The following is a 20802-nucleotide window of genomic DNA, read 5'->3' as shown; positions in this document are numbered from 1 at the left end:
ACGCTAGCGTTGACTTCACAGAGCGAGCGAGGCGAGCTGTTGAGAGAATCTGAACATTTGTCGAAGCGCTAAGCTGATTCTCGGTCGCTTCTGCAAAACCACACACTTTCTGCCGAACACAGGTGTATTTCGCGGTCATAATGGGTTGTTGATAGAGATATTTGTTGTGCTTTCGTGCCGTTGAGGCTCGTGACCGGATTTGCCCGTGGATATATCCGCACACTCGGACGGAATCTATTTATGTGATTTTTCAGCTCACAGACTTATAGTAATCAGACATCAGATGGATCGGAACAGTGAGGTGCGGGACTTCATGAATCTGTCTATCAGCTGCACGACCGGAACCTGTCTCGAGCTCCCGGTTCCGCTGGAGGAGACAGTGGACGGACTGAAGAGGAGACTGTCCCAAAAACTGCGAGTCCACAGAGACAGACTGATGCTGCTACTGCGAGACACGTGAGTCACCTCATCTCCTCTCTTTTATACTTTAAAATCATAACGGGATTTAATAAAATCCCGCTGTTGTTGGATAAACTGATTTGGTTTTTAAAGTCATATCATATATTTGATCATTAATGTGTTTTGCAACGCGGGCAGCTGCATAAGTTCTAGTGTATTATTACAAGGCAATCGTTTAATTCTTACAGTACCTTTGTGTTCTTGTAGATCTGGCTTTATGATATGTTCTTGGATTACTTTTAACAGGAATCCTGTACATGTTACTGTAGGGAGTTTGACTGATGAAACACTGTGGTGTGTGTGTGTGTGTGTGTGTGTGTGTGTGTGTGTGTGTGTGTGTGTGTGTGTGTGCGTGCGTGCGTGCGTGCGTGCGTGCGTGCGTGCGTGTGTGTGTGTCTGTATGCCGGTGTCCATCAGTGACTGTGTGTCTGTAGTCTGGTGTCCATCAGTTAATGTTTATCGCTACACTGGGGTCCATCAGTGAATCTGTGTCTGTAGTCTGGTGTCCATCAGTGACTGTGTGTCTGTACTTTAGTGTCCATCAGTGACCCGTATGTTTGTACTGTGGTGTCCATCAGTGACTGTGTGTCTGTAGTCTGGTGTCCATCAGTTAATGTTTATCGCTACACTGGGGTCCATCAGTGAATCTGTGTCTGTAGTCTGGTGTCCATCAGTGACTGTGTGTCTGTACTTTAGTGTCCATCAGTGACCCGTATGTCTGTACTCTGGTGTCCATCAGTGACTGTGTGTCTGTACTTTAGTGTCCATCAGTGACCCGTGTGTCTGTACTTTGGTGTCCATCAGTGACTGTGTGTCTGTAGTCTGGTGTCCATCAGTGACTGTGTGTCTGTACTTTAGTGTCCATCAGTGACCCGTATGTCTGTACTCTGGTGTCCATCAGTGACTGTGTGTCTGTACTTTAGTGTCCATCAGTGACCCGTGTGTCTGTACTCTGGTGTCCATCAGTGACTGTGTGTCTGTAGTCTGGTGTCCATCAGTGACTGTGTGTCTGTAGTCTGGTGTCCATCAGTGACTGTGTGTCTGTACTTTAGTGTCCATCAGTGACCCGTGTGTCTGTACACTGGTGTCCATCAGTAATTGTTTATCGGTACACTGGTGTCCATCAGTAATCTTTTATTGGTTCACTGGGGTCCATCAGTGCCTGTGTGTTCTGTACTCTGGTGTCTATCAGTAATCACTTGTCTGTACTCTGGTGTCCATGATTGTGTGTGTGCCTGTACTCTGATGTCCATCAGTGACTTTGTGTCTGTGCTTTAGTGTCCATCAGTGACCAGTGTGTCTGTACACTGGTGTTCATCAGTGACCGTGTGTATGTACACTGTTGTACATCAGTGATTGTTTGTCTGTACTCTGGTGTCCATGATTGACTGTGTGCCTGTACTCTGATGTCCATCAGTGACTGTGTGTCTGTGCTTTAGTGTCCATCAGTGACCCGTGTGTCTGTACACTGGTGTTCATCAGTAATCGTTTATCGGTACACTGGTGTCCATCAGTGACCGTGTGTATGTACACTGTTGTACATCAGTGATTGTTTGTCTGTACTCTGGTGTCCATGATTGACTGTGTGTCTGTACTTTAGTCTCAATCAGTGACTGTGTGTCTGTACACTGGTGTCCATCAGTAATCACTTGTCTGTATCTGGTGTCCATCAGTGACCTGTGTGTCTGTACACTGGTGTCCATCAGTAATCACTTGTCTGTACTCTGGTGTCCATCAGTGACTGTGTGTCTGTACTCTGGTGTCCATCAGTTAATGTTTATCGGTACACTGGGGTCCATCAGTGACTGTGTGTCTGTACTTTAGTGTCCATCAGTGACTGTGTGTCTGTACACTGGTGTCCATCAGTGACTGTGTGTCTGTACACTGGTGTCCATCAGTTAATGTTTATCGCTACACTGGGGTCCATCAGTGACTGTGTGTCTGTACTTTAGTGTCTATCAGTGACCTGGGTGTCTGTACTCTGGTGTCCATCAGTAATCACTTGTCTGTACTCTGGTGTCCATCAGTGACTGTGTGTCTGTACACTGGTGTCCATCAGTTAATGTTTATCGCTACACTGGGGTCCATCAGTGACTGTGTGTCTGTACACTGGTGTCCATCAGTAATCGTTTATCGGTACACTGGGGTCCAGCAGTGACTTGTGTGTCTGTACTTTAGTGTTCATCAGTAACCTGTGTGAAATAATCAGCATATTGCATAAAACATCTGAGTGTTCAATACTAAGTAGATGCATTGTTGACAGATGATGTTTAGTAATTGTTGTGTTTTGTCTACAGGCGGTTGAGCTCCGGAAAACTGCAGGATTTTGGTGTTCGTGACGGAAGCAGGTTGACGTTGGTTCCCACAGTTGAAACTGGACTGATGGTACGTAACATATTGTGTTTTTTATAAATGAGAGAGAGTTTCGTTTTTAGAGAAGATCTCCTCAAAATTGGCTTTTAGTTTGTATGTAAAGTGACATCTGTAAGTTCAATGTGTCCCCCTGCAACTTCCTGTTTTAATAGGAAATGCATCAGCACTGCGTTGGTCAAGTGTCATTGTCTGTCTTTTCTCTTGAACTCAATGCCCGTGTACATCTGTGTGACAGTGTTTTTGTTATTTTGTATTTGTGTTTGCAGTCACAGTCATGGCGGCCGGAGCAGTCGGTCCTGCAGGCATTAGAGAGTCTAACAGATGCACAGGTAAAACACTCGCTGTGGTCACCCGCTTCCTGCTTGCCCGGCATACGCTCATTCACTAGAACTCACACAATAGCTATTATAATGAGTTTGCATTTCCCACAAGCATCTGAATTTAACTAAAGTAACACACCCACACATATGCTGAAAGACACACAACATGATTAAACACACACACGACAGCAACTTCACTTTTTATGAATGTTGCATGCATACATGATACTGCTTTGCTTTCTATTTATGCAATTCACATGGGGTAACTCGTCCTTTAGTGTCGCTCTTAACGAATTCATTGGTTGTTTGTTTGAGATTGTGTGCATGCTGTTGTGGAGCAACTTTTGTAAAAACTGTAATGTAGTCTTTCCTCCATCTCAGGGACACCCAGTGCACATCATTACCAAATTTAGAAATGCATTTTGAAATACAGAATTTCCTAAAAATGAGCTATAGAAAATGCAGGATGTAACACCTTCATATGTGAAACCACACAGGCATGTGTATGTATATGTGTGCATTGCCTGTTTGTGCGTCATTTTGGCATTGCTAAGTTGAGGTAAAGTAATTTCTGTGTGTGTGTGCGTGTGTGTCTGCGTGTGTGTGTGTGTGGTTAGACGATAGTGTCGATATGAAAAGATTTCCTAGAACTCATGTAGGACCAAACAGCCTCCCTCTCATCTAACACGTCACAAAACATTTAACCCCGGCATCGTAACAAATATTATGTTTTGCATAAGGGAACAAGAAGTGCAAAAGGTAAAATATGCAGTTAATGCAGAAAATAAAAAAAAGGTATACTTGATTTTCTTTGTGCAAAATATTGGATGGTTCTTTTGGTGTTGGACAGAAAAGCACCTGCATGTTTTGGGGAGATTCACTTTAATAGAAAATAAGTGATGACATTTTGTAAACTGCACTGTGAACGTACGTACCCCACTACATACAAACAAGTGTAAATATGCGCAAAAGATGCCGTGACCTTTGGCATTCACCCAGACTGTGTGTTATAAGTTGTGGTTTGTGATGCAGGTTATTTTTAACTTGGACATCCTTCCATGATGCATATCAGTAGTGTGTGTGCGCGCGCGCATGTCTGTGTTTGTTGCATTTAACTTTTGAATGTTTCTGTGCGTCTGTGTCTTTGTGCATGCACGTTTAGTCCTTTAATGTACCGCTTCATACCCTTTGCCTTCTGTGCTGTGTTTGTCTGCGTGGGTGACTGGCAGCTTCAGGAAGTTTGCGTTTGTCAGCGGCGGTGAGAGAGTGTTACGCTTCATTTCTCTGATGGTTCGTAAATGCGCTGTAGCACTCAGGACAACATAACCACAGGTGTAGTGTTCAGGTTTGTTGTGTGTGTTAATATTCATTGTGCAAACACAATCTTAAGTAAAAATACAATTTTTACACTTTTATGTGACACCCTGCCTTGATTTCTTTTGTCCTGTAAGACATGAAGTTGCATATAGCAAAATAGCCAGCAAGCATACAGTAGTATGTCGTCTTGTCGTCCTTTATCGTGGAGGTTGCATTGTCACGTGCTCCTTGCATTCTGTCTGTTGCAAAAAATTACTGTCTTACTTGGTATTTGTCTTGTTTTCAGTACAAATATTTAATTTTTTTTAAATCAAAATGTATTTTCTTGATAAGCAAAATGACCTAAGAAAATAAGTCTAGTTTTTAGATTTTTGCTTTAGCTTGTTTTAAGCACATTCACATAAATTGTATTTTTTTTCTTATTTTCTTAGGTCATTTTGCTCATCAACAATCTTCAATTAAGAATTTTTAGATATTTGAAAACAAGAGAAAAATACTAAGTAAGAGAGTCATTTTTTTGCAGTATATCTACTTAAAAGATTCAATGATCTTTATTTATGTCCTATTTTTGATTTCATTGGGTTAATCTGCCAGTGTGAGACCAAATATAAGATGCACTGTTCATACTGAGAGGTTTCATCTGCGCGGTGGATTTGTTTATGTGTCTCTCTTCTTGAAATCCCTGCCTTTTTCATTCAGCGTCATTGGAAATCATTTGCTCTTAATAGCGTTGTGCAGTCAGATAGACCTGAGGGCCGTGGGGTCAATAGAGAGTCTGCTGTCAGATGGATTTTAAAGGAAAAAATGCTCTCCAAGTGCACATCGTCTCCCTGAAGAGCGGTCGGTCATATCTGTTGTTGATGTTTATTAAACTAAACAGCCAAGTAAAGTTAGTATCCATTAATAATCTCTGCTGAGGAATAATGTGTCATGCAAGCCAATCAAACAGGAAATTACATCAGTCGACAGGAAAGTCAGAGTTTAAGCAATGAAAGATTACAACAACAAAGTGTTTTTATAATGTTCACAGATTCTCAATAGGTCCATGAATGTGAGAAAGAAAAGTAACTGGGGTCAGTTGTGATCTGATTGTGGAAAGACAGTGAATAGATGGAGGTGTAATTCAAATCACATTAACAGCCATTTGCATCGTGATTTTTCCTGCCATTCGTGTGTTTTTCTTTGTGAGTGAAGTGTTTGAAATCGTGACTCGCCTGTTCCCGACAATGCTGGAGAGAGCCTGAGGATTGAGTCACTGCGATCATTCCTTTCATCAATCACATCACTGGAATGACTTTATTCCCATCGTATGGATTTACAGGAATGTTCAGACTAGGGAGTCCACTTTTTTTGGAAACCACGTCTCGGTTTTCAATTCTTTAAAGATTTCCGAAGAATCATATTCATAGCTCTCTCCGGTCTGCACTCCTGTGTGATGTTTTGTAATCCACTTTGATCCAGACTTAAGCCCCTTTCACACAGAGATTATGGAAAATACGCCCGGGATTTGTCAGAGATGGTTAGATTTTTCGTTCATTCACACTGCCAGGGATTCTCCAGAATTTGTGCGTGCATTCACACAAATACTGAACCATAGCTTCTGGTTGTGATGACAGGCGCATCCTCACTACGGCATTGTTTCACCCTCTTGTACACTCAGGATGTGTTCTGTAAATGTTACGGCAATGTTATGCTACGTTCACATCAGCCGTGGTAGAGTGAATCCAATGTTAAGTCAATGTGAATATGCGTTGACGCGCGTCTGGAGGTCTCGCGGTGCGAATGAGGCGTTAAGCACGTTACACGCAATTCCGCCTCATTCGTCCATCTAGTTCGCGCAAGTAGTGCGAATTGAGTGTTTGGCGCGGTATGCGCAAATGGTGCTTTTTGTGCATTTTGCGTTTAATGCAAATTTGCGGCTGACGCCCGAGTTGAAAAATTTTACTTTGGCGGAATTTGGCTGCACAATCAACATCAGCCATCTTGCAAACAGACAACCGCATAGCACTTGCCCCTCCCACAAAAAACGGATATCGCCCCTGTGTCTACTTCGCTCTAGACTTGCAAATGCATTCAAACTAGGCAAACTAGGCGCGGTAGACACGATTTTGACGCCTCAAACATGGCTGGTGTAAACGCAGCATTAGGTCCTCTTTTACGGGATTAACATTTACGGGATGTGTTTGTGTTCACAAAGAAGCCTCTCTGACAATTTTACTTTGGGACCAAAGTGCTGTGTGAATGAGGTTATATAGTGAACAACCTTATCTCATTGGCTATGCGTTTCTCCCATGTTTTGTTTATTATTTATAGGCATTAGTGTTATCCTATTATGAAATTCACTTATTTTTCCTTCTATGATGATGTTATATGAGGACAGATTAACATTTTAATCACATCGAAAGTGTTTCATTTCATTTATGCATTTGGCAGACGCTTTTAGCCAAAGCGACTTACAATGTATACAATTTTTATTAGTATGTGTGTTCCTTGGGTTCAAACCCATGACCTTTTGCGCTGCTAACGCTAACGCACTAGTGTTTCAGATACACTTAAAGTCTTTTAAACGGTGCATGAGCACATGGTTAGTTGCATGTTTTTTTGTGTGCCTTCATCATTGTTTTTACTGTCAGCACAGACCTGCGACTCATTTATTGGTCACGACCCATCAGTAGGCATATATTGCAGCAGCCTACAAATTCTGAGAATTAAGAATGCGCTAGAGGAGATCCTGTGATGAGTATAACTAATGAATCTCATAGTGAATTTGACTCGTGATCCTGCAGCGCAGTCATACATGCATGCTGGGTCTTCATTTACTCATTCACAAGTTTCAGGCTTCCCTTGCTAATACACTCATTGGCTCTGACAGTGTGAACTGACTGTCTTATTAGGCTTTTCTTAAAGCAGAGACATCTTCATGGTGGTTTGTGGCTTTAGGTGATGCATGTAAATGGAGTTGGTTTCTCAGAATGACGTTAAAGGCCCTATATGTCATTTTTGCTGCTAAAGTTCAATATGCAAAAGCAGTCGCAGCTTGATGACTCTGTGAAGGATCAATGTCCATGCTTTCTTGCGCGAATGATGCAAGTAAACTCAAAATTTTTAAGCGTCCAACCACGCGCGAATAGCACGTTTTTGCCGCCTCTACCGCGGCTGGTGTGAAAGCACAGCACAACTATGATTTATGTTCATTAACATCTCTCCTTCATCTCTCATTTTCAGATTAGTGATTTTCTGTCGGGGCGCTCACCGTTGACCCTCACCCTGCGTGTGGGTGATCATATGATGTTTGTGCAGCTGCAGTTGTCTGCACAGCAGACGGTGCCGTCCGTCTCCAGGGGTCCTACAGGCACCAACCAGACCCCTAAAGTGATGGGCACTAATGAATCCTTGAGGGGCTTGAGTTCTCCCCAGCGGGACCGGGAAGTCCTTAAGACCGCCCCTTCACCTCCCTGCAGCCAAAGTGTTCATAGCCCCACCCCTGCCACACCCCGCCTTCAGGTAAGGTGAACTTCAGCTGATCTGCTGTAGTGTTTAAATGTAATGCACTGATTTCTATGAATGATTTTATGATTTGTGTGTTTTAGGCTGAGAGCAGTGTTCAAAACTCCAGACAGCAACACAAACCAGGTGCTTTTATCGAGAGTCTCGTGAACCACGCGCCCGGAGTTTTCTCAGGAACATTCTCTGGTAACGTTTCAACTGCGACGTCATGAGGATTCAAGCTTCTGCACACAGCTGCGTGTTGTTTTTAATCTGACCTTTACCCTCCGCTTCACAGGTACTCTACATCCCAGCTGTCAGGACTGCAGTGGCCATCCTCGCCGTGACATCACCACAATCCTTCAGATCTTAAACGACCTCTTGAGTGCCACGCGTCACTATCAGGGCTCCCCTCCGACCCTGGCACACCTCAGCTGTCGGACACCCTGCCCTCCTGCATCGCCCCGCTCACCCACACCTACCTCAGAGAAACAGCAGCAGAGCGGGCCGCTGCGCAGACCCTCCAGTGAGTTTTCATTAAAAATTTAAGATTTTAATTAAGGAAGAGGAATTTATATCATTTTTTTCTGACTTTGCACATGTCTCATATTCTGCTGTGATTCATTCACTGATGTTTGGTCATTTGTCACATTCAGCAAAAGTCACTCTGATTTCCACATTACACCCTTTGACTGTGGTAAAATCACACAGCACCCATGTGCTCCTGTGGGTTATTGCTCTCATTTGGGCTGAATGAGACGTGAGATCAGAGCTGTGGGTTTTATTTCGGCAGGTCTCAACCTTATTAGTGAAGATTAACCTGCTACTGCTCACATGCACACGCACACACACGTGCGCTCTTATCTGCACGTCTTTGTAAAATAGGGTGCATTTATTATTCAGTTTGGTCATACTCATGCACACTCACTCGGGCCTCAGGGGTCTCCAGGAAACCTGCATGTTCTGACCTGTGTGTGTGTGTGTGTGTGTGTGTGTTTGTGTGTGTGTGTGTGTGTGTGTGTGTGTGTGTGTGTGTGTGTGTGTGTGTGTGTGTGTGTGTGTGTGTGTGTGTGCAGTGGAAAACATGCTGATGAGGCATCAATGATTCATGAGTAACACACAGTCTGTGGAAAGATCAGACCTCCCATGCTGACTGAAGAGATATCACAATAAAACCATTTAGATATCTCTGCCATATATTGTACTAAAACTTTACAAATTATATTTGGTCTCAAGAGAATTAAATCTAGTTTTTAATTATTGTCATTATTTAATTAAACTATGTACTTATTTTCATTACTTATTGCCTTATACGGCACAAAAAGATATTGAAGTATATTTAAAATTATATTTTACAAAGTATACAAAAAAATGGCCAAAAAATGTCCGAAATACAATGATTTAAAATCTGGAATCTAAGGCTGCAAAAAATTAAAATATTAAGGAAATCGCCTTTTAAAGTTGTCCAAGTCAAGTCATTAGCAACCGCATCCACTTACAAAAATACAATTATGATATATAGAAGGTAGGAAATTTACAAATGTATTCATAAAACACTGTTTTTCCTTAATATCCTAATTATTTTTGGCATACAATAAAATTTTGATATTTTAGACCCATAAAATGTATTGTTGGCTATTACTACATATATACCCGTCCAACTTATGGGTTAAATTCAAAAATATATGTAATTAAAAGAATATTCCAATTTCATTAAAAAATCCAGATTATTTACTCACCACCATGTCATCTAAGATGTTTATGGGGTATTTTGTTCAGTCGAGAAGAAATTAAGTTTGTGGAAAACATTCAAGGATTTTTCTCCATATAGTGGACTTTAGTGGACCTCAACAGTTTACAGTTTCAGTGCAGCTTCAAAGGACGCTAAACGATCCCATACGAGACATAAGGGTCTTATCTAGCGAAACGATTGTCATTTTCACCAATACAAATAAAAATAAATACTTTTAAACCACAACTTAAATTATTATAACTTAAGTAAATTATTGAGAGATTTTTTTTATGAAAAAAAAAAAATTCTATGACTCTTCCTTTAAGCTTTCTTTACTACAATATGTATTTTGTATATATTATTTTTGCCATATGAGCAGAACTCTGTCTCATTACTGTAGGTGAATAAACAGTGAAGTCATAATTGTAAACTAATTTTATATTTGTGATCATTTAGAAATGTTGGTACAAATTTTTCGTTGTTTTGCTGCCTGTAATCAAATGGCAGTAGTGAGAATATAAAGCGGTTCATCTGACCAAGTAAAAAGTGAAGTTTATATATCTGTCATATCGGACTAACATATGACTTGGATATGTTTACGTAAAATTCTGCCAAAAAGTCAAACTTTGCTTTATCTATATATCTCTTTTAAAAAGCATGATTTGCTGTCGAGCACCACTGACAAGTCTTCTGATGTGATATTGTTTCAGCTGAACACTTGCGGCAGACGGAGAATAAAGCCACGCGCTGCAAAGTGGAGCAGCTTCAACTCTTACTGCAGCAGAGACGCCTGCGACGGAAGGCAAGGAGAGACCCACGCGGGCCGTACCGCTGGCCAACCGACCGCAAGGCCGCACGTCGTCATAGCAACAGCAGCCTGTCCAGCAACAGTTCCCTTGACCTGGGCTTCGAGGAGCCTGTCTGGAAACCAGAGGTGCAGACGGACATGAATGCCGAGTTTGTCGTGGCCTAAGCGAAGGTGAAAAACGAGGAGTTATGGAAACCATTTCCTGGCAGATGAGATGAAGGTCTGTCAATCATCTGCAGACGAATCGGTGAATCGCTGGGACGGTGTTGTGTTCGGGTGTTAATGGACATTCAGAATCATTCACAGCTGTTACTAAATGCAGTATGTAGCATTATCACATCAGGTTCATGTTTTGCACAGATCGTTTCTCTCGTGAGCATTAAATATTTTTGATACTTGGTTCACACTGACCGTGAATTATTTGGTTGATCAACAGACAAACAGAGTTCTTGAGTTCACTTGGAAATCACACAAACATCCAGCTCATTTATATCACTCATTTTTTGTAAATTTATAAAAGTAAATGAAGCATATTTAAGATCAGATTTGTTGTAAACAGATTTAATGAAGACAAATTGACTTTAAAATCTCTCTGGTGTAATGCAAATTGACTTCATTACTTGTTTCGTGTCATTTTATTGTCATGAAAATGTCTGATGACAACAAACATATTCATATTCTGACAATTAAAGCTTAATTTTGTTTTTGAAAAATATTTCTTATTTGTTTTTCAGTGGATTTTGGGGTGAAATATGAGCAAGGCATTTCCTAAATTTTTTTTGCATATACAGTTTTGCATATTCATACTTAAAGGGATGGTTAACCCAAAAAAATGAAATTCTGTATTAATTTCTTTGTTCTGCTGAACACAAAAGAGGATATTTTGAGGATATGTTTGTAACCAAACCATATTTGAGCAGCATTGACTTCCAAAGTAGGATTTTTCCCACTATGGAAGTCAATGGTGCTTCTGTTTCTTGCTTTATTTCAAATATCTTCCTTTGTGTTCAACAGAAATTTATCATGATACATGATACATTTTTGGGTGAACTATCCCTTTAGGACAAATGAAACGGAGATGTGCTGCGTGATTGATTCATAAAGTCACTTTTGGAATTTGTCCACATTTATTCTGCTGAGACAGAAACGCAGACCACCATGAGATGCTTTCATTAGCTGGATGTGATCACATGATCTCTTCTTGACTTTTGAGTCTGACCAAAGCGAGCGTATTTGCCTCTATGTGTACAGAGACGGATGAGCTTATGTCTGCTGTTTGACTCTATATTTGATTGGTATCTCAGACTGTGTTCATGAGCTACAATAAACCAATTACTTGATTCTGATGTCCAGTGTGGATGGCGATCGGCACCCTGGACTCACTGTGTTTCTACAGTGGCCTTATCTCTCTTAAAAGACTAGAAATGCAAACCGTCTGGATCAAGGAGTCTAAACTGCATCTGAGCATTTGTTTCCTGTTTCCTTTTGGACATTACTCTTTGTTCACAGACATGACACGCGTGACATTCTTGTTATCACTGTAATTGAAATAATATTCATGTATAAGCTGTTTAAACCCGCTCACTCGTTCATTACATAGTGAATATCTTGTCGTTCACTAGCTGTAGAAAGTAAGCGGGCATCACTGTAGGCGCCACTGGTTGCTTTCTAATGGAAATGTGGAATTACAAAATCACAACTTTCTGAAAGTCCATTACGTGAAGTTTGTCTTTTAAAAAAAAAATCTTTGTTCCTATATTTCGAATCGATAGCAAAGACATTGTTGATGGTTTGCCTGCAGTGATGATGTTCGATGGTTTCGTCCTGTCTTTTTTCTTATAGGTTTACATCATTGGAGTATTTACATAAGATAGTAAAGAAGAGTTCAGATGCTCTGTCAATGAGGCGTTTAGCTGCTTTTGCATCTTAGCTCTTAAAATCTCTTAAGAGTCTTTTTGTTCATGAGACCTATATCATTTGTCACCTCTCAGACCCTTAACTTATGTCTATTCTGACTGCATTTGTGCTGTGCGTTCAGTCAGTCACATGGTTAGCAGATGAGTTGTGATGTCATTATTTCCTATTGTGTCAACTGATGATGCGTTCGCTGTAACACGCTGGTTTAAGATCTATGTAGCACATTTATTCAACTGTACTGGTTCATTTTTAAAACTGTGAAAGATACTGAGCTTTGTGTTTGCTTGTTTTTTTCTTGTATTCTGTGTTTTGTAAAAAAATATGTAAAAATGTGTTTTTATTAAGCAATAATTAGTATCTTTTTATCAGTTAATAAATTAAATATGGTGAGTTTCGTGTTGAGAGTTTTTTTTATGATTTTCTTATTAGCTTTGACTATTGTCAATAATTTCATATACAGTCTACTATTCTCCCTCCCCCTCTTTCTTTCCCCACTTCACTGTGATTTTTCCAAACAGAGACGTTGATATCAGTCACAGGTCTGTCAGTGAATGGTTTGGTGTCTGGTTATTTGAGAACATTCAAGTAGTTTTTACAAACAAGCCTTACAAAAAGCAATACTGGTGTGCATCTTGATAGAAAAAATATGGAATTTGTTTCGATTCCCCAATCTTGAATCCACCTTTTTTTTTGACGTAAATGTGGGCGCCATCTTTGAGCTCCTTTGTGTAAGACTTCCGGTGAGCCGCGATGAAGCGATATAATAATATGTTCATAAAACGAAAACAATACTGAATACATGTAATAGTTTAATATGTTTATTATGGCCGGCTATTGAAATGGACGTCTCGCACAAAGAAGGGAAATAATATCTCTTACTTTCGCGTTCGAAAATAAGGTAACGTCAATGAATTTTACGTAGAGTGGCTAAAACGGATTTGAGTCTGCGTCCGAAAACTCTAAATTGCTGCCTTCTGAGGCAGCTTTCCAAGGCAGGAAGGCATCAAGGCATGTCCGAATTCAATGTTTGTTTTACTTCCTGTCTCCTGAGATACCTATGCGTGGACGTACATTAAGAATGTGATTGGTCGAGCCCGGTCGAGTTCGAAAAAATAAAATGGCGGCCAAGGACGCGACTGGACCACCAATTTAGTGTAAATAAAGGTAAATTTTCACTTTTTACACCTTTTAATTGCATTTCTAGCGAGAAATTAGTATTGTAGTTTTCAAATATGTGATTAGTTATGAATTATCTGTTTGAATTTCAAACACGCTGCCTTTGAAGTGTGTCCGAAAGTCTTTCTCTGAGCTGCCTTCATGCCTCCGAAGTCATTTCCTCATGAGACAGCGAGGCAACGAGTCACTGCCTTGAGTTTTCGGACGCAGCGTGTATCTTATGCCTATTGGCACGACACTTGGTACATGTGATGGCAGTCAGGGGGTGTTTCTCAATATGCGTTCTTCAGCGATCTTGCATCCTTGTGTTCTCGCTCTACGTCATCATTAACCGTTCAGTTCATTTTCAATTCTCAAGAACGCAAGTACTGAGGACGCATAAAAATGCCCGGATGTGTTCTTGATATCAGACTTGCCTGCTGAAATCGCTTTACGCCCCAGAAGTCATTGCGGCAAAACAATGGCAGAGGTCAACCAACGTGAAGATCGCACACATCTCAATTCTCACAAGTGCGTTCTGTGTTCTCGAGACCTTCTGAGTTTGTTCTTCTAATGTCGCCTGACAAGACCAGTCTCCACGAGAACGCAAGTTCGTTCTTTGGGTTCTTGGAATTGAGAAACAGCCAGGAACTGAGGGTGCATGCACATTTTCATTGCAGCACCACCTAGTGGTCAGACGAATGTTTTACATGCCTATAATTTTGGCTGCGGTCAACGTATTTTCATGCGACTTGCTTCCTTGGAGTCCTGAATCTTTGCTGAGTCCAACAATACCAGGGGCCTCATTTATAAAATGCTGTGTAAAAACCATCCTACATTTGATCTTACGTTCATTTATCAAAAATGCATACGTCTGATTCATAAACCGAACGTATGCGCAGAAAACGCGCGTACCCCTATCAAATCTATAAATCGCAAATGAATTTGAAATTGTGCGCAGCAGAGCAGTTTCAGATTTGTGCCTTTAAACGATGTCTAATTAATGTCATTGACAAGCGCTCTTTTTATATGTCTATGTTGAAACCCAATTTCGAGCAGCAATAATGGCTTATATTTCCAAAAACATGCAGCAATCAGACAAGCAAAAGTGCGTACGTCTGCTCAGACCCTGACATGGCGCTAAGCACTTTTCCACGTCAAAGACAGTTTTTATAAATATGGACTTTGCCGTGGATTTTTGCGTATGCACACTTCATGATTAAATGTGGGCGTACGCACGCTTTAATGAGGCCCCTGGTTTTGCATGCTCAGTCATGCGCAGCAAAATAGCACTTAAAAAACACTTGCGAATATCTCTGAGAGCGTTATTCTGATAGACTTGAAATCACTTTAGGATAAACAGTGCAATAGCTTATTGGCGTCATGTTAAAATTTCCAACAGAAATATCCAAAAAATGCAAAAATCTAATAGTTACAATAATTTTTTGTGTTTTGATACATAAATGGTTATAACTTCGCAACGAAATGTGATTTGATACGCTGATGTATGAACAGAGTCTGAGGCCACACAAAAAATTGTATGCCTGCACCACTATACTTGACCAAACCTTTGACATCAAGTATGCCCTATGGTCATACAACCATATCGCTAAACTAAAGTGTTTAGTCATGAAACTAGCTATAGATCATGTGACACAGTCATGACCTGAGGTTGCATGCATGATTTTGTCATAGTGTCACTTGAAAATGGCTTTTATCTACTGCAACCTTACATATAAAATCATATAACATATAAAATCAGGGGTGGGCAATTCCTGGTCCTGAGGGCCACAGCCCTGCAGAGTTTAGCTCCAACCCTAATCAAACACAGCTGAAAAATCTAATTGAAGTCTTCAGGACTGTTTGGAAATGACATTCAGGTGTGTTCGATTGTGGTTGAAGCTAAACTCTGCAGGACTGTGGCCCTCGATGCCCACCCCTGCTTTAATGGCTTGGAGTATAATCATTGGTCGATGCTAATTCAATCTCTAGCAACCAATGAGAGTACCCTAGCAACCATTTTGCAAGAGCTTTTTCTCTGCATCAAAACATTGTAGAGACATGGGGTTGGGCTCTTTTGATTTATTAAACTTGTTGTGACATTTAGTGTTTCAAGTTACTCAATAAGAAATGGACGATTACAGTGGGCAAGAACATAGATTATTATTATTTTTTGATTACTTAAGCATTTTTTTCATCTGAAGGTTTCCTTAGGTTCATTAAACTGATCATCCAAACTTAACTTTACTTCATTCTGTGCCCTTTATGGCTTGACCCCGGTATTACTGCTAGCTTGGGTACTTGGGTCATGGGCCATAACAATATAACATTTTCTGTGAATAGCTGATGGATCCTGATGCGTGTGACCCTGTCTGTGAAAACCCAGCTAAAGTCATTTTTTTTGTGATTTACTGTATATAAAATCAATCATTAAGGTCGTTCTGTGAAAATATTACCTTGATATCTTTTATATTGGTCATATTAAAAAATTTTAATCAATGTGAAATCAAACTCTGATCCTTCTAATGTCATCATTAGATTGTGAGCATGGATTTTACAGACAGGGTCACATGTCTTACACAACATAATGCTAATCATTTACTGATTTATTCATTGTTAACATGATATCTTTGAAGTCTAATATTAAATGGCTGCATCTTTTTGTAAGTTGTGATTGTCTTTGATGCAATGCTCAACTTCCTGTGCTGATGACGCTATTAAAGAAGAGGAAGTGAAGAAGAAGAGGAAGAAACACAATCATTTCCTGTCTGCCTGTCAGCATTTGCACGTGAGGGATTCTCTCAACCGTCTGCTGTGTTCCTGTGTGAGTTTTGTCAAGTTGAATGCATGTGAGCTCTTAGTCATGTGACCATCAGCATGTTGTAAATGAAGGCTGATATATGAATCAGAGGGTTAGAATATACACAATGCATCACTTGAACATTGATTTTCTCTATATGCATTTAAAACAACTCTTCTCTGTTGTGAATCGCTTGTTTCAGACTTTTTTAGCCATGTAATGGGCGTCATGCGATCCAGTTTAATCCTGTGCTGGAGTAATTTAAGGGGCACCTGATGTTGTCCATCAGATGAAATCTGTGTTTGTAGTCTGTATTTAAGGGGACATGAGCACCATGTTATTTATCACACATGAAAGACATGTCGGACATGACCCTTGACCTCTGACCCTAGACACATTGACTGCAGCTGTTGTCTAGTGCAGGAATAATTAAGTAGACAAACTTGGTCAGATATACAATAATAATGTGTGCGTGCCTGCACATGTGGGCTTCACTTAAAGTTGCTTAGCAACAGATTTTTAAGCATGAGACTCTCATTCACTTTATTGTGATCAAACACTCATTCAGCTCAATGTGTGGGAATCTATTTTTTAAAAGTTTTTCTTTATTTTTAGATGTGCATTTAATGTGGCTGTTTCTCGTTTGCTCTGTTTTTCTCTTCATCCTGTTAATGCTATTAGGCTTATTTATTCGTGTTGTATATTTGTTGTGTAGACACAGATAGCTAATTCAACCTCACACACTTAAGCCAGGATTCACAATAGCCAATATACACAGTTTTTGTATTTCTTTCATTGATTTGAACTTTTGGACATTTAAGATGATTTCTATTATTATTAATCCCCATAAGGGTGGAAATCGTGTGGAAAACTCATCACTTTCACGAGCTTTCCGCCTTTCAACTGAGTGCGGAATCGATGCCCTTACAAAAATGAACCAATTGTTTTTTTTCTGGTGTATTGATTACTATGAGGAAAACCATGATTTTACTAAAGTAACCATGTTTTTTTGGTTGCAACAATGGTTAATTTTTGTAAGGGCGCGCCTGGAAAAAAGAGCGTGATACACCGCGCGAATACTCAAAATAAAATATTTGCGCACATGCAAAAGACACACAATGTGAACCCACGCTAACTCCTGAACTAAACATGTTTGCAGACAAACACACACAACATATGATGCTTACCAGATATTGATTTAAAGTCGCAATGAAATTAAAATGAAAAACTGTCATTTGTTTATGAATATTGTGGTATTTCTTTTTACAAATGACTTATTTGTGAGCTTCATTAGTTTTAAAAAATTCATGTGTCCTCATAATCTTTAATCAAAAATGCAAATCTCCTCCCCTCCTCGAAATTATCTTTCTTTTCTTCCGGTCATATGGTATGGCAGGTGGGTGGGGTCTGGGAAAAGATTGGAGCTATGACCCAACTTCAAATGATCCAATCAGTTCTCTCTGGACAATTCAAGTCAAGCCCTGCCTTATTTCATTTCAGAAGCCGGTTTCACATGGATAAACATCACCACCGGGAAAATAAGACAATCACTACTTCTGTTTCATGGCGACTTTAACTGAAAATGAAGTGATGATGTGTATAAGAAAAATACATGTGTAATAATACACCATGCACAATGCATTTGTATGTAACCAGCCTGAATACCATAGCAGCCATCCAAAACAACCAGCCTAAATATCAAAATTTACACATACGCACACACACATGCACACACACTGACCCACATAAAACAAAGAGCCACAAACAGTCACAGGAAGAGCCACAGGTGTGTGGGAGACAAAACATTTTACAGCTGCTATGTGTTTGTGTGTGGGGATCTTGATTAAGGCTGGTTGCTAGGATGATTTGGGTGGTTGCTATGGTATTTAGGCTGGTTGCTAGGATTCAGGCTGGTTGCTAGGATGATTTGTGTGGTTGCTATGGCATTCAAACTGGTTGCTAGGATCCGGGCTGGTTGCCAGGATGATTTAGGCGGTTGCTATGGTATTTAGACTGGTTGCTAGGATTTAAGGTGGTTGCTCGGATGATTTTGGAGGTTGCCATGGTATTCTGGTGGTCAAGTAATAATGACACGTGAAGCTTTATGAACATCAGAGTCTGCTTCTGACCCTTGACCCCAGTGTGATGGTCGAATTCAAATGCATTCAAACACCATCAGTATTATTGGCTCAACTCCCTGGCCTCTAACCTTTGACATACCCCAATCATTGACCGTTAACCCTTGGACTCTGAATATGCTGATGTTGAGCAGACATAAAATAAAACGACCCATTAAAATGTTTTGTTTGATTGTAAAATGAGAAATGAGACGTGATTGATGGAACAATGATCTGAGAGATCTGCTTTCCACAGCAATTGATGTTTCATAATGAACCTGAAATATCACACTGTGAGTGACTATAAGTGATCCCTTTTTGTGTTTCAGGAGAAATCTGTTTATAAAGATGGATTAGTGTTTACTTTGTTATTAATGTGATTAAAACAAACAAACAAACAAACAAACCTATAACCAATGCTGGGTGTAACTAGTTACTAAGTAATTAATTACTGTAATTTAATTACTTTTCATTTGAAAAAGTAAAGTAAGGGATTACTCAGATTTTTCTTGTAATCTAATTACAGTTACTTCTGATGTCACTAAAAACTGTGTATGGACTGTAGAACAATAATGTATAATAAATAGTGGATTTAACATGGTTTTAGTTTACAATTCTTACTATTAACTGGTTGATTATTAGCATTATTATTACTGAGATGTTGGCTGTTTATAAATACTTAATAGCACATATTAATGTCTGATTCTGCAAAACTTTATTCTACATCCTTAACCCTCCCCATTTCTACCAAATATTTAAAATAAACCACTACTCTTATATTGATAAGCAGTAGTTGGACTATATTGATGCAAAAGTAGTCAATAGTTAGTTAATAGAGAGATTTGGACCCTACACTGTAAAAAAACTTTGCTGCCTTAAAATTTTTTGTTGAATCAACTCAGATTTACAAGTCATGTCAACAGAAATTAGTAGTCACAACTTATAAAATATAGTTGAGAAAAGTCAACTTAAATTTATAAGTTATAACAACTCACCTGTAGTTATAACAACTCATCTATAGTCAAGATAAATAATAGTAAGTTGAAATGACTTGTAAATCCGAGTTGATTCAACAAAAAAATTTAAGGCAGCAAAGTATTTTTTACAGTGTATAAAGTGGCACCAGAATAATTGATGTGCTTTTATACATTGTTTCTTCAAGGCATTTCAAGCCTATCTTTGTATCATGTACTAAAAAGGATTAAGAAAGTATTAGTAATACGTAATTAAATACTTTTTGAAGAGAGTAATTTGTAAAGTAATTTAATTACATGATTGAAGATGTAATTAGTAACTAGTAATTAATTACTTTTTTTGAGTAACTTACCCAACACTGCCTATAACCCTTAGTATTAAACTTCAGTGGGTAACTTCTAACTTCCTTACAGACATGAATGATCTTCAAATCACATATATGATTGTGGAAGAAAAATCCCATAGACTGAGAACAGTATTTCACAAGACACAATATAGTCTGATGATGTTATTGGAAATCATTTACTCAAAAATAAGTATCAGTGCATTTTGTGTTTAATTTTAGATTAAACTGCCTTTCAGGTAATGTCACCACACTAATTACGGTTATGCAAAAAACATTTATGAGAATCCAATTTACAGGTAATGATATATCGTGTGAGAACAAGTTACTGTCTTTGTTTAACTTATGACATCTAACATTTTTGACCATATGGGGATATTTCTTGATCCTGAGGAAACAAGCTTATAAATCAAACTAACATTTATATGAAATTGTTAAAATCCAGACATTTTTTATGAGGGTTAGGTTTAGGAGTTGGGTTAGGTACAGAATAAAAGTTATTATGTCTATGGAAAGTCCCCATGTGTTTGTGTGTTGAGTGTAACTGCCAGACTGATGAAGATCTTCAGGTCTCTCCTGCCTGCGTCACACTGATAATACACAAGCTGTGTGTTTATAGTCTATCTGGTGTTAAACCAGTCGATCAGGTGAAACCCCAGAGGAATGAAGATGTGACATGAAGTGAAGTGCAGCATGGGTGGATTTATCTTTGTGTGTGTGTTTGTGTTCCACTAGTCCATGTATCAACATATTTTGATTTGGTGTCGGTCCCTCTAACACTCCTTAATGTGTCCGATCAGCAAGTAACATTAACACCATGAAACACAATGTTCACATTCTAATGATTCAGTAAGGTGCGGGTAATGCTGCTGGAGCAGAGGGCTATTTTTACCCACAACACTCTCTCTCTCTCTCTCTCTCTCTCTCTCTCTCTCTCTCTCTCTCTCTCTCTCTCTCTCTCTCTCTCTCTCTCTCTCTCTCTCTCTCTCTCTCTCTCTCT

General features: G+C 39.5%; 1 protein-coding gene across 1 annotated transcript; it reads left to right on the top strand.

Moving 5' to 3' along the window:
• Nucleotides 1-12802, top strand: LOC135767223 (midnolin-like). Its single transcript, XM_065276886.2, has 7 exons — nt 1-456; nt 2757-2844; nt 3099-3161; nt 7695-7973; nt 8060-8162; nt 8254-8481; nt 10398-12802. The coding sequence occupies exons 1-7, from the start codon at nt 284-286 to the stop codon at nt 10658-10660; spliced, it is 1197 nt and encodes a 398-aa protein (XP_065132958.1). The 5' UTR covers nt 1-283; the 3' UTR covers nt 10661-12802.
• Nucleotides 12803-20802: the final 8000 nt, after the last annotated feature.

Source organism: Paramisgurnus dabryanus, chromosome 6, assembly GCF_030506205.2.
Source record: "Paramisgurnus dabryanus chromosome 6, PD_genome_1.1, whole genome shotgun sequence".
Taxonomy (NCBI): Eukaryota; Metazoa; Chordata; class Actinopteri; order Cypriniformes; family Cobitidae; genus Paramisgurnus; species Paramisgurnus dabryanus.
Note: the sequence above shows the minus strand (reverse complement) of the source record. Positions and strands in the feature narration are given on the sequence as shown.